Source organism: Choristoneura fumiferana, chromosome 3, assembly GCF_025370935.1.
Source record: "Choristoneura fumiferana chromosome 3, NRCan_CFum_1, whole genome shotgun sequence".
NCBI lineage: Eukaryota > Metazoa > Arthropoda > Insecta > Lepidoptera > Tortricidae > Choristoneura > Choristoneura fumiferana.
In genome coordinates this window covers 10,272,727-10,288,801 of record NC_133474.1, presented here as the reverse complement: position 1 = coordinate 10,288,801, position 16,075 = coordinate 10,272,727, and the positions used below count along the sequence as shown (strand labels likewise).

The 16,075-nt window shown below is 36.0% G+C and overlaps 1 protein-coding gene across 1 annotated transcript in view; it reads right to left on the bottom strand.

Moving 5' to 3' along the window:
* Positions 1 to 16,075, bottom strand: part of LOC141426535 (neuroligin-1-like) — a 35,220-nt gene that overhangs the window by 17,348 nt on the left and 1,797 nt on the right. The window contains exons 2-7 of the mRNA XM_074085520.1: positions 15,580 to 15,655; positions 15,199 to 15,340; positions 8,992 to 9,147; positions 3,546 to 3,734; positions 2,777 to 2,862; positions 1,248 to 1,415 (exon numbers count right to left, since the gene is read on the bottom strand). Of these exons, the coding sequence (XP_073941621.1) occupies positions 1,248 to 1,415; positions 2,777 to 2,862; positions 3,546 to 3,734; positions 8,992 to 9,147; positions 15,199 to 15,340; positions 15,580 to 15,655 (817 nt within the window). The remainder of the gene's footprint in view (positions 1 to 1,247; positions 1,416 to 2,776; positions 2,863 to 3,545; positions 3,735 to 8,991; positions 9,148 to 15,198; positions 15,341 to 15,579; positions 15,656 to 16,075) is intronic.

Here is a 16,075-nt window from a genome sequence, read left to right as displayed (position 1 = left end):
AATAATAATAAGGTGTTAAATAAATAACGGAAAACCATAAAGTAGTTTGCTCAGAATATAGAGTAGAATCGATTACACTATGTTTTAAATCAGGTTGTGTTTGTTAACCTTTGGAAAGTTTTTGGTCTCTGTCCCCAGTTGTTTAAGCTGTGCAGTGCATCAGCTATCAGATGCAGTAGGTATTTTATATACTTTAATTTTACAATAATAAGCTCTCTTTTTCAAATGACTCTATCTCGGATAACGCTTTATTTGCCCTAAACGTATTATCTAAACGCAGAAGTTCCTAAGTGTGAGCTCTCCTATACTTACTTTGTTTTTTTTAGCATTAGAAAGAAAGTAGGTACAGTTTGATTAATTCGAGTTAACACTTGACAGATGGGCGTGCCTTCAGTCAGTTTTCAACTTTGACGTCATACAAATAAAGCCATTTTTAATATCCCGCTACCCACGTTAACAGATTATGTAAATAGTATTTTATTTGTATGACCTCAAAGTTGAAAATTAAAGGCACGAAAATCTGTCAAGTGTTAACTCCAAGTAATCGTACTGTAAGCGATCTTGACATGTCTTTTTATTGAAAAACTTTTGTAAAATAAACCACAGCAAATATGTAACAATTAGCAAGGGCATATGATTACCTTACACGCTTTTAGTATCATAAGTAATAGTTACTTTTTTTAAACGTTATTCAATGAAAAGACTCGTCAAGATTGTTTACCCTTTTTCTAATGCTAAAAAAACGAAGTATAGGTACAGACGTCGTGAATGCGTTTTATATATGCGTTATATTTATGTCCCAGCACGCGTATCTACAGCTACATCTTCATCTAAGTCGCTACACTCTTGACACAATGGTACAATGGTCGTGATCGTCGGATCGGATGCTCAGTGGTGATCCCCCTTGACGACTTTCTTGGGAAAATAGTGTGATGGTTTCTTTACATCGAAGTGCTGATGTCTCGAGTTCGTAGTTCACCATAGAGAGCGCTGCTGCCCCCTCTTTCATTAGGGCCCTTAGTCGCCTTTTACGACACCCACGGGAAGAGATGAGTTTGTCCTATTCTAAAACCAGGCACGCCACGGGCTACATAGGTACGTCTATTTCCTTTTATAAGGGCGCCGTAAAACAAATACAACTTGTTAAGGGAGCCGCAGCATTGAAAAGATTGGGAACCTCTGTTATTTGGGAATCTCTGAGTTTTTTTTTCTGAAATCGTGCCAAATAAATGAATTATTCAACTTACGGAGGACGGGTTGACAATGACAGTGCCGTCGACAAACGGCGCAAAGCCGGGCAGAAACCTTGGTGGCTCAAGCCGGACGGCCAGCAACTCGGCGAGCGGCTTATTGCGCAAACATGGTGCTAGGTCGTCCTCCATCAGGTCTCCGTGGCAGCCTGTCTGCTCTGCTACCTACATTACAGAGGATAACTTAGATACTAGGTACCTATACATATATGCATAAAAAAACGACAAACTGCGATTCGGACTCACGCATAAATTTTTGGGTATCTATGAATGTCCAGTGTTAGCAAAACCCGTCTCCTAAGCAAAATGTACAGTATGGAGTCATTTTAGATGATTACTAACATAGACAGATGGACATAAAAAGTAAGAATTTCAGAATATTCTTATTGGTTGTGCTACCTTCATACCAAATTTCAAGTTCCTAGGACAATCGGACGTACCCTCTAGATTTTTCGGTTACGACAATTAGTATCTATCACCTAAATTAAAAATACAAACTGAAATATAGATGCACAGAAAAACCAGAAAAATAAGACCAGCACTGGGAATCGAACCCAGGTCCTCGGCATTCCGTGCCACGTGTTATACCGCTACACCACTGCTGGACAACGGTACAGACACGAATTTCCCCTATGCACCACATATCTCAGCTTGTTTGTTTCTTATTTAGCCACTTAAGCAGTGACGCTAGCGACATCTATACCGTAGCCCTGATCGAGAAACTTTCGGCATTCCATTGGAACTAACGCTCACCCGGCCAAGAGATATCGTTACTAAGAAATCAAATTAAGATTGTTTTTTTGGAATCTTTTTGTATTTTTTATTTCAATTCCAAATTTTTTTTTAACAAACAAGCTGAGATATGTGGTGCATAGGGGAAATTAGTGTCTGTACCGTTGTCCAGCAGTGGTGTAGCGGTATAGCACGTGGCACGGAATGCCGAGGACTTGAGTTCGATTCCCAGTGCTGGTCTTATTTTTCTGGTTTTTCTGTGCATCTATATTTCAGTTTGTAAATTCAATTTAGGTTTTACGGGATGACCGTAAAAGAAAAAAAAATTGGAATTGAAATAAAAAATACAAAAAGATTCCAAAAAACAATCTTAAGTATCACATCTTTTTCATGACTTTAACTTTTGATAGTTTGATTTTTTCACCCTTTCGAAGGGAAGCACACCTAAATACTTATTCGTATTTTGTAGTATTGACAGACGGAAAAGAAAGTGATCCTATAAGGGTTCCGGTTTTTCCTTTTAAAAGTATAAACAGACAGAATATAACTCTCTGAACTATCGACAACTCAATGGGTAAGATAAGAACGCTGAAACATTTAAAAAAAAATATGAGCCAGTCTTTTAGAAAATCGGAGATATCGTAGATTTTTTAACGCAAAATGCGTTTATTTTCACATACAAAACAGTTGATTCAAGCATCAGCAGCTCCCTAATAAAACTGGCTACAAACAATGCTATACTCGTATAGCTAGAGACGTCAACATTAGCTTGATCCACATTCCTTTTAGGTTACCTTTCTTTTTATATTGAGCGGCTCCCTCTGCAGCGCCCATGAGCTAAGTCCCGACCCACTTAACAAAATGACTCGCTTCAGTAGCTCTGAAACAAAAAAAAACTAATTTAATTTTGCTATTTCGAACAAGAATCGGCGAGATAATGAAATCTGTCCTCAAGGAAAACATTTGTTTTGCTTGTTCATTCCGTTTCCTTTATTATTTTAAACCCAACTTTTTTACGTTAAAATTGTTGTACTAAGTTCCTGCCGACCTTATTTTTAATTACGTTTGAGAAAGCTCTTGTGCGTGCCTGGTGCGGCCCCTTTAATCGCATTAAGTGACGGAGGATGTACATAAACGGGATGTAGGTAGATACGCTGACACGGAATAATGAAATCTGCAAATAACTTAACCTGTGTGGAAAAATTGACTAGATAAAAACCTGAAAAAGGTTTTAAAAGGCCATAATAAGCTATATTCTACATTTATAATTCAGTGGATTTTCTGGACACGCGATCACATTACTTATGAAAATTATATCAAAAAAATGTTGGGTATGAGTTTTGCACAAATTTCCTTTTGTGCAAAATACCATATCTCTAGGTTGAGATTGCCGGATTTAACACGAGTATCTACATTAATTCTATGTGTCATTATCAGTATATGTGTGATTCTAGAGTAAAGCTATCTGCACACCATCCAGGCATTATAGCGCGAGCTTACACACACACACACACACACACAAGCTTTCATATTTTTAATATTAGTAGAATACATTATAAAAACCTCTAGCAACAGGTGAAACAGCAAGGAAGTTGGCAAGCGCCGCTCCCGTTCCGTGACCCATCAGAGTGACCCGCTCCGGGTCCCCACCAAACGCGGGCAGGTTCTCGCGCAGCCAATGCAAACCCGCCACCAGATCCATTAGCCCAAAGTTACCCTGCGCCGATCCCTTAGCACCAGTCTTTAAAAAACCTGGTAACAATCAGCGTTCTATTAACAAGCATCTTTGAATAGTTCATTGTGCCTACAGGGTTTCTGTGATAGGCTAGTCGACGCTAATATCGGAGGTTCGTTTGACAACTTTGATATTTGCGTCTTTTGTGAATGGTTGACTACTAAATTACCCAATTGCAAGCAAAACTATAAAGTTAAACCTAACGATACTAACGCCATCTAGCTATATTTCGCCTGTCAAGAAACCTTCATTAGATCCTCCTTCTTACATTGACACTAGTGATGTAACGAATGTCACTTTTTGAACATTCGCGAATGCGAATGCTAATATCTGCTACCGACATGCGCGAATGCGAATGTTCAGTTTTACGTTCTGGCGCCTATTATCTATGGCGTATCGTTCGAACGAAGTGCGTTCCGTTTGTATTTTGTTCCGAGAATTACCGAGTTTACTCGTATTCTAACGCATCCGATTGTAGTGTCATTCCGCTCGCGGCGGTCTTTTCGTAAACAAAACAATTGAATTTTGAGGTTTAAGTTACTTTTTCTTGTATTAAAAATTATAAGAAGTGAATGGATTTTGATTTTATTAACCTACTATTATCTAATATTGTATTTTTGTCTGATATTTATATTCGCAAAACATTCGCAGAAAGTTTGTTAATAATTAATGATAATGCACACAAGGGAAATATGATGCAATTAATCGTCCAAAGGTTTTATTGCCCTAAATCACCGATAGCTCTGATTGTTTTTACGGAGGATATAAGTGTATTGCGTAAGTTGTTTTAATTTAAGAATTAGTTTTAAACAGATTAGTAGTTTCATAAAAACGAAAAAGATTTTTCTTTTTCCGGACAGGATTCGAGCATTCGAGCCTACACTCCTGTAGCTAGATACACGAGACGTCATACCAACCAACTATATACCACTCTGAATCCAACTAACTAGCCAAAAATCGCTTATCGCTTGCAAACATTGCCTCTGGGACGTAAAGCCACAGGAAGTAAGTTCAAATCCGTGCGGCTATTCGAAAGCCGTTCTAATTTTAAAAAACTTACATTTTGTCGAGCCTGCCTATTGCTAATAAAACATATCTAGGTATTTATTAGAGTAGTAGTAGTTGTTCTTGTTGTTGCATTTATAATAACGTAATGAACTAAATCGTTAGAACAATCCAAAATGAAGTAAAATGTTGACGGTATAAAAAACCTATTGGCTATTTGTATGAGAATTTTATACCTTTCAATAAATAGCCTCTTATTTTAAATTCCAGTGAAAAAAAGATAACGATCCTATTGAAGTCTAGAGAGTTTTTACAAATCAATTCCCTTTCTATAGGTATTCAGGCTTTCGACACCTAAGAGATAGCCATTAATTGGTTACAGGGAAAACGATAAGGCTTTTAAAGCGCAAACTTGATAAAATAAATAAAATCCGGGAACACTTTGTAGAGTGGAAGAATAAACCGTACACTGTTTCAAATCACATTGCGGACTGGCGGAATAATGTCGTGCCTGATAAAGAACCGGATAACCGCAAAACCGGCTCGGCAGTCATTCCGTGTCTTATCAGAACGTAATAAAGCTCATTTTCGAGCCTGAGCTTACTTATATAAAACCGTCCGGCCACATTGTAAATACTTACAAATCGGAATCCTAAATTTCTCTCATTCCATTGCTTCAAACTTTAAACACTGCTGCTGGATGATTAGGTACAGTGAAAGTAATACATATTGACTCAAATACTTTTTCACTTTAATATCAAACATCATTAATGAACCTGTATCACTTGTCATTATTATTTCAGCCTACGTACTAAACGAATGAAAACTTTTAACGACTCGTGAAAGGAAAACGTTTTGTATTGCCAACTGTGAACTCCAGACCCTTGCACTGCGGTATAGAAGACAAATGAAATTACCGCGCTATTTTCTTAAGAAAATCGTCATGAAGGTTTGTAACCAATCTTCAACCGACAAACGCATCCAATCTCTCAAGAGTGTAACGACTTCGTACTTACTATACAATGACAATGAGCAAACCTGAATTAATTTATTCTCAACAAGCGTTTACCCGCGGCTTCGCACGCGTAAATCATTAGATACAGCAGTTGAATTGAAATTCCGGGATTTTATTATATTCTCGTTGGAATTCCCTAAAATTACATCGTGGTTTCATTGACGTTATATTATAAGAACCACGCCAAATTTCATGACTCTAAGCGACTCCCAGCGGTTGTTATTTCGAGATTTAATCCCTATCCCGTGGGAATATCGGGATAAAAAGTAGCCTATGTATTATTCCAGATGTCCAGATATAAACGTCCCAAATTCCATGACTCTAAGCCCAGCGGTTATTATTTCAAGATTTTATCCCTATCCCGTAGGAATATTGGGATAAAAAGTAGCCTATCTATGTGTTATTTCAGGTGTCCAGCTATCTACATACCAAATTTTATGACTCTTAGCCCAGCGGTTATTATTTCAAAATTTTATCCCTATCCCGTAGGAATATTGGGATAAAAAGTAGCCTATCTATGTGTTATTTCAGGTGTCCAGCTATCTACATACCAAATTTCATGACTCTAAGCCCAGCGGTTATTAGTTCGAGATTTTATCCCTATCCCATGGGAATATCGGGATAAAAAGTAACCTATATGTTATTCCAGACTTCCAGCAACCTACATACCGAATTTCATGACTCTTAGCCCAGCGGTTGTTATTTCAAGATTTTATCCCTATCCCGTGGCAATATCGAGATAAAAAGTAGCCTATGTTTTAGTCCAGGTTATAAAGTAACTTTTTGCCAAATTTCATCCAAATCCGTCCAGCCGTTTTAGCGTGAAGAAATAACAAACATACTCACTCACTCACAAACTTTCACATTTATAATATTAGTAGTAAGTAGGATAACTTCAGCACAATATTTCATCATTAACCTGTAATTAATCGCCAAACAAATACTTTACATAAAACAATTTCAGACGAGCCACGCAGTGAGGTAATCTACTAGTTAGATAAATAATCACACGACCCGTCACTGATAAACTTCATTGAATTGAAAACTTAATGAGGCAACCCAATTCGGTACCTAACTCATTTAAATAACAGTTGTTGTCCTCAAAGTGAATTAGGTAACTATTGGCTCTGTAAACGCAGACGTCTCGCCCGAGTCGAAGCAACTAACGGCGATAAATAAGTTTGATTAAAACACAAAGATTAGGTACAAGTTCAATTCTTTAGACTCAGCTTCACTAAAGTAGCTTATTTTATTTCTTTAGTCGTGCAACGGCGGCATTACTCGCCCATGGTGGTTATATAATGGTTATATAAAGCTTAAAGCAGCAAATTGGCCGTAAACAGGCTCTTTATACGTCAGATTGATGACTAATGCTGCGAAGTTACGCCAAGAAAGCCACTGGAAGTCGTTCTGAATAAAAGACGAGTAGGTATACGAAACATTATTGAGAACTTTATAATGAACTCGAACTTTGTACTATTTATACAAGGAAGGTAAAATAAAGCAATGTTATTTACGTATACACCTAAATATATTACAAAAAGTGGGTACTGAAGTTTAATTGAATAATTAAGTTTTTAAAATTATATTTAGACATTGAAATTTAGCTCTGTACCTTAAATGTAAAGTTATAACTTGAGTAATGATCTTGGTAACAAACAGTACCAAGATCAAATTAGCAATTCCAGAAACGTAATAATAAATTAAAGTAGAAAAGGCAATGGGTTTTATCCACTATTTTGATCACCATTTGCAGAATTATTTTAATCTAAGTATATTAAAGAAGTTCTTATGCCTGGTTTAAATTGACAGTTCCATATATTTTGACATAAGTACTACTAAACTGAGCATAACACTAAATTTCTAAAATTTATTTGCACTTAGTCGAGCACTTAGAGGGATAGTTAAAATAGCTATAGAGTACCATCAATTTGGTTTATTCTAAATTATAGTAATAGGTAGCTATGATAATAATATGACTGAGGATAATACTTCGCTATGAGTGGGGCTACGATTTTACATTGGTTAACACGGGTAAGTATCAAATTACATAAAGTTTAAAAACAATATAGGCGAAATTAATACTTAATGGTCATTTGAAATAATTAAAAGTTCTCAAATATTGTCAATACAGAAAAAATACAAACATTGGAACATAGAACCTCCTCCTGTTTTGAAGTCGGTTAAAAACAGAAATGTTAATATAATAAACCTAACCTTACCAAATCCATTTCTAGATAATATTAATTTTTCATCATTCTAAATAATGACAACTTTCGGATTTATATTGACTGGTCGAAAATTGTTTTACGTAAAAAAAATCGTAATGTATTTTTTTGCATAACGAATTTTGCAACTCCTTGAGCTATCATGTTACCTGGGTATTCTATATTGCATCCGTCCCCCTCCCCCTTTACTGTTCCGCCTATCCAAGTATCAAACATTCATTATTTTATCTTAAAAAACCTTAAATCGATCGATCGATCGAATCGAGTTCATAAACTTGTAAGCAAAAATGTGATCAAAAATGTGATTTCTGATAAAATTTTTGATCACAAGTGTATGAACTCGACTGTACACATTGTTGTTCTTTTTCTTTATACATAAATAAAAACTGCGAATCAATGCTAAGTTGTCTAATTGGAATAAAAATACTGTCGGTATTTTAATTTTAGGACATTGAATATTAGACTAAATAATAATTAGATCTAACAATATTATGGATTTAGCATTTTAGCAAGTAATTAAAATTTTAGACTAAACTATTTTAGACCAGAAGTGCTTTAGCAAATAAAATATGTATGCAAAAAAGCAAAATAATACAAAAAATATGTATACAATATTACACCAAACATTTTCGACCAAAGAATTTTAGGACAAAACTTTAGACCTTGCGCAGGGCACCCATAATTTTCATTTTCCATCGTTCTGATTACATTTTATTTATTTAGACACGTTTCCAATTAACACGATCCGCACCTTCAGATTATGGTTAATTTTTACGATATCATCCCTCTATTCTTATCTAAACTTTTTAATAATAGTAATTAACTACCTACCTAAACTCTTTGACTCGAAACTTAACCGATGTAAGCAAGATATTTATCATAAAGGCAGGTTTTACAATACGAATAAAATCATTCGAGTAATTATAGATTGCGGTACTGCCGAACTGGTTTTATTCGAATGATTTTATTTGTTACATGAAAACCCCGCTTAATAGTTAGATAATCGCAAAACGAATGTTCACTCACCCAATACACCTAACCTAAAATTAATAGTGACAACGATGATGTTTCCGTGCGCCGCCAGGGTCGTGCCGTCGTACGCGTTGCCCGAACTCCACTCGTACGACTCGCCGTGCACAAACACGAGGCACGGCAACCTGATGCCTTCGCCTTCACCTTCACCTGCATAGTAAAAATAATCAGGACTATTCAGAATCTATCCATGTTTATGTCGTGTTCCTTAAAACAGGCTTCAAAATATACTGTTGCAGGCCTAGACCTGCAAGACAACGGTCTTTTGTTGGAATTTTCAATGCAAAACGTGAAATATCCATGGTAAAGGCCATTATATACACGACTTGAAATGTATAAATAAACAATTTAATTTACATAATAAAGTATTAGTGTAGCTGATTAAATGGGCTGCAGTTCGTGCCGTAAAAAAAAGTTTTGGCGGGAAAATTTACAAGTGTCGTTGTCTTTTCTTTATTGAACTTAATTGGGCTTTAGCCATTTTGCAAGTACTAAGTGCCATTTTCGTTTCAAAAATTTCTTTTAGAGACGTGTTACGTGATTTTTTTTAATTTTTGCAGTCCGTTAAATCTACATGTTTTAAAGCAATTAGATTTTTTGGGGATTATTTTAACGTTTGAAAATTCATGTTAGAATGAAATAATAGTAGATTATTGTCGTGGCCTGGAAGTAGGCAATTGCTGGCTGAGTATGAGTATTAAGCGGACGAGCTTGCGAGTTTTTCTCAAAATATATTATAACATTTAATTTTATTCTAATATTTTTCTTATGCTTTCTCGCCTTTTTTTCATTAAAAATAAACTGCAGGTGTATTTTTCCACCGAAAACACCACAAGCTGTTTCAGACCCAATTGAAAAAGTCCGGAGTTCCAACAAAATATCTGATACCGGCCATTAGACTTGGCTGTATTGTATACGACTTGTGTCCATGGCCTTTCTAACTTTTAAAAAAAATTGTGACTGATTGCAGGCGCGCTAATTCATTATTGTCGATCTAGCGCACCTGCAATCTTTTCAACTTTTTAATTTTTCGCTGACCATAAACTATGCACTTCACCTTCCGATATGTAAAGAATAATGACAACTTTTACGGTCATTTTTGAGAAAACACCTATATAGATGGTAGTTATAATTTGAGTCTGGTACAATTTTAGTTCTTACGAAGACTTTCTTTTCTAAGAGTTTATATTTATTTTAGTGCATGTTTGAGAAAAGCACTATAGAAGCCTTGGCGTGAAAGAACATGCCAGCCTCGTATACCTATCCCTATACATACTCGGCCTGCAAGCCTTTCTTTCCCGGCCTCTGCAGTCATTTACTATTGCTGTCAATATACTATCAAGAGTGGGGACTTAGGAGTAAAGGAGGGTACTTAAGTATGTATAGGTAGATAATTAACCAATATTAGCATCGTGCAATATAAAGACAAAAACGAAGTATGACCTATTTGCGACCAACACGACACAGATTACATAATTATAGTTCTTCAGCAAGGTCCGTACGGAGCGCTATTACCACCAGTTTACTCGCTTATCCTTCTGCCAAGCAGCACTCTGCTCATACTACTTGTTTGTGTTCCAGGGGGCCTACCATGATCTTTTCATAAACGATCCAAACGCAGAGCAGTTCAATTTAGGCACCTAAACTGAATCGTCGAAATTGGTACCACGACTTTTATTTCTCAGAGCTGAGTCTCAATGGTTTACAAGTGAATGAAAGACCGATATTGTCTCTGGTCCGAAACTGAAACGCTAAGTCGCGAAAGAGATGCCGCTATATGCAAACCAAATATTGTACGAAAACCTCTTTATTTTGGAAAACCATAACTCTATGTCATTCCGTGTTCTTAGCAACCGTTGTGTTCATTACAAATAAAATGTTTACGCTGTCACTAATCCACGATTCTTTTTTCTCACTGAAAAATTAGTTTTAGCAATGAGGAAATAAGAAGCACAATGTCGTGAGTAGGTACTAATGTAAAGTTATAAAACTTGAATAAAAGTTTAAAAGTTCTTGAAATTTAAAAATATTCCAAGTAAAACACTTGTTGTTGTTTCTTTAAAAAAATATGGCCCTGTCCATCGGAGGACAATTTTTCCAGTGTCTAGTAGTTTTTGCCGTTGTACGGTAAAAAAATTCTAGAAAACAAAATATGAGAGGTAATGGTGGATGAACGATGACAGCGCGAATGAAAAAAGTAAAACACTTAAAACTCCAAAAAAATTGACAGAATGACTAACTTATACTGAATCGCTAAATTTGACACTGAAGCGATTCAATTCCCACTCAAGTTAAGCGTCATGGTACGAAAACCGCTTGAAGTGATTGAATGAAAATGTCTGTATCGCTGTCGCTGAACCGTGCTTGAACTGAATCGCAAAAGTAACGTCGTGGTACGAAATAGCGATGCAGTTCAGTTTAGAGCCTAAACTGAATCGTATTAAGAGAGCGTGGTAGGCCCCCAGTACGGACGCTAAAACAGCCATCGAAATTAATGACAAATAAGGTAGATGCTCTATCTTAGTCTTCTTTGTATTTATTGCATTTTTTTATCTCTAAATTTCAGTCCTAATTGATTGGCAATGTATTGGTGGGTCAATTTAGTAAAATACATAAATGTTTATCATATTCTTCAGCCAAGGGAGATTGTTGCAAATTCGTTTTAAGTATATATTCCAAAATAAACACGACGAGCGCTAGCAATTTGAATTCAATAATGAAGCGTCAACAATGCTTTTATTAGAATCGAAATGTAGGTACGCACGGTCCGCGAATATATCGATTACCGTGCAAATACAAATTAAGAGTGATATTATAACATTACCAATATTTAAATGTATCGCGCTCAAAAATTCAAACGTAAAAAGAGTATGAAATAAGCCTACAAAAAGAAAATAATGGTCAAAGGTAGGAAATTTATTCTTCTGATAAAAACAAGTCAACCATAAAAAGCCTTTGTACCCTTTCTGCGACTCTTTGATGGTCGTAAACTGATATTGTATGATGTACTATCTAAACGCGTAGGTGACAAAGTAATTTCTTGGAAATATTATAATCGCATTGAAAGAAAGAGGATTCCGGCGAGGGTTGCAAATAAACAACGAATTCCACTCAAAGAGCGACGTGCGGTTTGGAGGGAGCGAGTCGCTTACCTACTAGCGACAGGTTGCAATTACAAACTTGTAACAAAAAACTACTCACAGTTTCGATAGTTAAAGTAATTACTTCATCGTATAGACTTTCGTAACATCCGATTAACATTATCGTTTCCACCACTATGAGATTGTGCTTTTCGTAATCAAGTTAAGAGAGAGATTAAGTAGGTACCATCAGCCAAATATGTGGTTTACTACTCTAAAGCTCATAATCGTTTGCGTGTCATAAAACAATGGTGCATATAGACGTGTCTGTCAACTTGAAAGTTCGACTTTAGTGACATATTCATTTGATAGGAACTTGTTTAAAAATTAGACCACTTATTTGGCTGATGGTACGTAAAAAAATAGGAAAGTCTTAAATCTACCATAGGAAGTTAGCGTCTGTAATAAATATAAGTAAGTTAACTCCATAGGTTTATAACATTGCCAAAATTTATTGGCGATAGTCTGGAAGCAATCTAACAATTTTTCAGTTTTCTATTTCAAAAATGTTGCCAAATCATAATTCTTGCAGTTGAAACACGTCCTTTTCCTGTTTTGATTGTGCTTGAGGTGTTTGTCGCTACAAGGTGTCTCAGCCTCACTTCCGCACTGCTTGCAGGGGTGGGATGCACTGCAATGCACTACGGAATTGAGGCCTCGACACCTTCCGTCGCCGGCGTTGCTGTTTTCGAAGACGCTTGTATATAGAATCTAATTCCCGTTGAGTCTTGAAGGCGCCACCGTTGCAAGACCTTTGTATATTTACCTATTCATATTATTGATGCAGATAAGCAATGTTAATCTGTGAATTCTTGACGTTAGAGAAAAATATAAAACTGCACGCTGTATGGGTACATTTATCTATGTTAAGCACACTTTTACTCGCCCATTTTGCTTCGTTTGCGACTTTCTAAGTTTTTTTTTCCAAATTTAAATTTAATTTACAGACGTGCTGTTTTATTAGCATTTCGTATTACAGATATCGCGACTACTTCAGCCCTAACTGCAGCAACAAATGTTAGCGAATATAAATTGAAAACAAGCAAAGATACATTTTGCAACCTTAAACGGTTCAAAAATAATATAGCTATTTAAGAGTCGCGCTATCCTACTTGATTTAAAAAATATACACTGCTTTTTAGTTCCCCGCAGTGATTTAATGACAAAATAACTCAAATAAAGAAGAAGTAACGAGCGCAGCCAGTCGCGAATCAACACCATAACTCGCGAGCAAACGACTAGCAACCTGTTATACTTCATACTACATTATTGTTCCACTTCAAACAACAGGTGACACAGCAGGAAAACCGTAAAATACTTAAGCTTATTAAAAGCACTCTAAACCAGATCTTGAACAAGTAAGGAAGTATGAGATACCACATTAATGGCTACTTGCTGGAAACACATAAATCTCGAGTTAGCGTTAAGCTCAGTTTAGTAGTGTCAAATTGTATGGAACTCTCAAGCTTAAGCCAGCTTTAAGTACTAAATCTAGATTTATTTTTTCCTGCAAGACGGCCTAATAATGTATTTAAAGATATCTTCATTTAATGGACAAAATGTCTTAAAACATCTCAGGAAGGTATTATTAACAAAGTAATTACGGAAAATAATTTTCTCGCTTAATTCCTTAATTAAGTACAAAAAAAATATTATTAATTCATGTTGGTTAACATAAGCATTTAGCTCTTGCAAATAGTTACTAATAATTTATGAACATCTGTTGTTGCCGAATTCATATTTGAACGTAGGTTTGTTACATGTACGTTGAAACGTTGATTACTATAAATATCAAACTGTTGTCGAGAAGGAAGTGGATATCACACTCTGCATAAAAATACTTCTTAGTTATATAAGCAATACTGTGATGTCAACCGTGTCTATCGAATAAAATGACGCCAATGTCGTACAGAATCTGGCGGCAAACCGTGCGTTGCGCTGGTATTCCTAACACGCTCAGGCGTTGACTTTTCAACAGTTTTCAACTCCCGCGTGGCGTGTCGCGTCGACGCCATGTTCAATCCAGGGTAATACATTTCCGGAGCGGTAATCGATACAATAATAAATTCGCAACTCGGTGTTTACGCGTCGCCGCACCGCATTTGAGCAAAGTTAACAATGAATCCACTTTAATACTTGATAAACGAACCTTTCAAAATCTTCCATTCATCAATATAATAATGTCAAAGTCAAAGTCAAAGTCAAAATATCTTTATTCAATTTAGGCTACAACAAGCACTTATGAATGTCAAAAAAAAGTCTACCACCGGTTCGGAAAAACCTCTGCTGAGAAGAATCCGGCAAGAAACTCAACGAGGTATATATATTTTTTTAAAACAGATTTACAATTATTATTAAATGACATGTATACATCACAAGTATTTAACACAACTTTATTTTTAACACAGTAGGTTCGCTATTTGAAGGGATCGCTAATGCGGATCGGAATTATTTCCAAATATCCCTGTCCATGATATAATCATTAACTTTATAATACGCCTTTGATATTAATGTCTTCTTGACAATAGATCTGAATTTTGTATCCGTTTCATTTATAATATTTTTTGGAATTTTATTATAAAAACGTATGCAATTTCCCAGAAAAGACTTTTTGGTTTTAGCCAGTCTGTAAGATGGAACTTTAAGCTTCCCTGTGTTTCTAGTAGCCTTTGGCTTATCGACGTTAGTGGGAAAATCACATATGTTCTTCCTAACATACATGATTATTTCAAAAACATAAAGCGACGGCAGGGTTAGGATATCTGTTTCCTTAAAAAAAATGTTTACTTAATGGTTACTTTTAGGTGTCTACGAGTACAATCGTGATGAAGAATTTAGATTTTAATTATTCAAGAATACTTCTATTTGTATTTATAAGCTCCTGAATTCTCAAAGCATCAGATTTCTTGAGCACAATTTATAAATTATAAAATTTGCGACATAACTTACAGTTAAAAATACAAAAGCTTTTTAAACTGGGTCTCGTTTTTCCACCCCAACAAATCAAAGTCACCCTGTTTACATTAAACAAACCAGCATCTAATTTACTTATAGTACCCACCGTTAATCGGAACGTAAATATTCACGTAGAGGCAGTCTTCGCTCTGATTGGCTAGCAGTGGCAGCAGCCGTTCGAGCTGCCGGATGCGCGCGCGCGGGTGTAGGAGCAACGCGTCCTCACGGGGAGAAGCGGCGGGCGGGACCTGTGAGCACAAGTGTTATGTTAGCTCATATCACTTTGGAAAAGAATAAATAAATACCTATGTTCGTTTGTGTTTGTGTGTGTAAACTCTTTATTGTTAAACAAACTAGTACAATTGACATCGTGGGACAATTGAAATTTCTTTAACCCTTTTCCAGGCATAGTGCATATAACGACCACATAAATGTACACAAAATAATCGATCTTGCTTAATTAACAATATGGTACTTAGTGCATTACCTGCGGGCACGCCGGGCCGGGCGCGTCGGCCAAGCGCGTCGTGCGCCACTGGGACGGGGTCACCGGAGGCATATATCTGCAGGAAACAACTTTATAAAGCACAACTGTGATAATTTTTTTCATAACATGTGAATTATTATTTCCAATTTCAAGAAAAACACCGACCACGTACGAGCTGGATTATAATATCGAAAAAACTACCTAAACACGTTTATTTTCACCTACTCATTTAACTTTTAACTCTATCGTACTTTTTTATTTTGTTGTTACAGTGGCTTTAGTATATATGTCGGATAATGTAAAATCGCCAGATCACGAAATTTTTATTATCGTGAAATGCCGCCATTTCATGAATTGGCTAAGGGACATCCGCCATACACTGATAATGTAAAATTTATTTATGATAATTTTTATTATGGTTCGGGCCCAGAATATATAGCCCTGTAACAGAGAAATGGACAAACGATCAGACACAAGAAGTTAATTAAATCCGTAC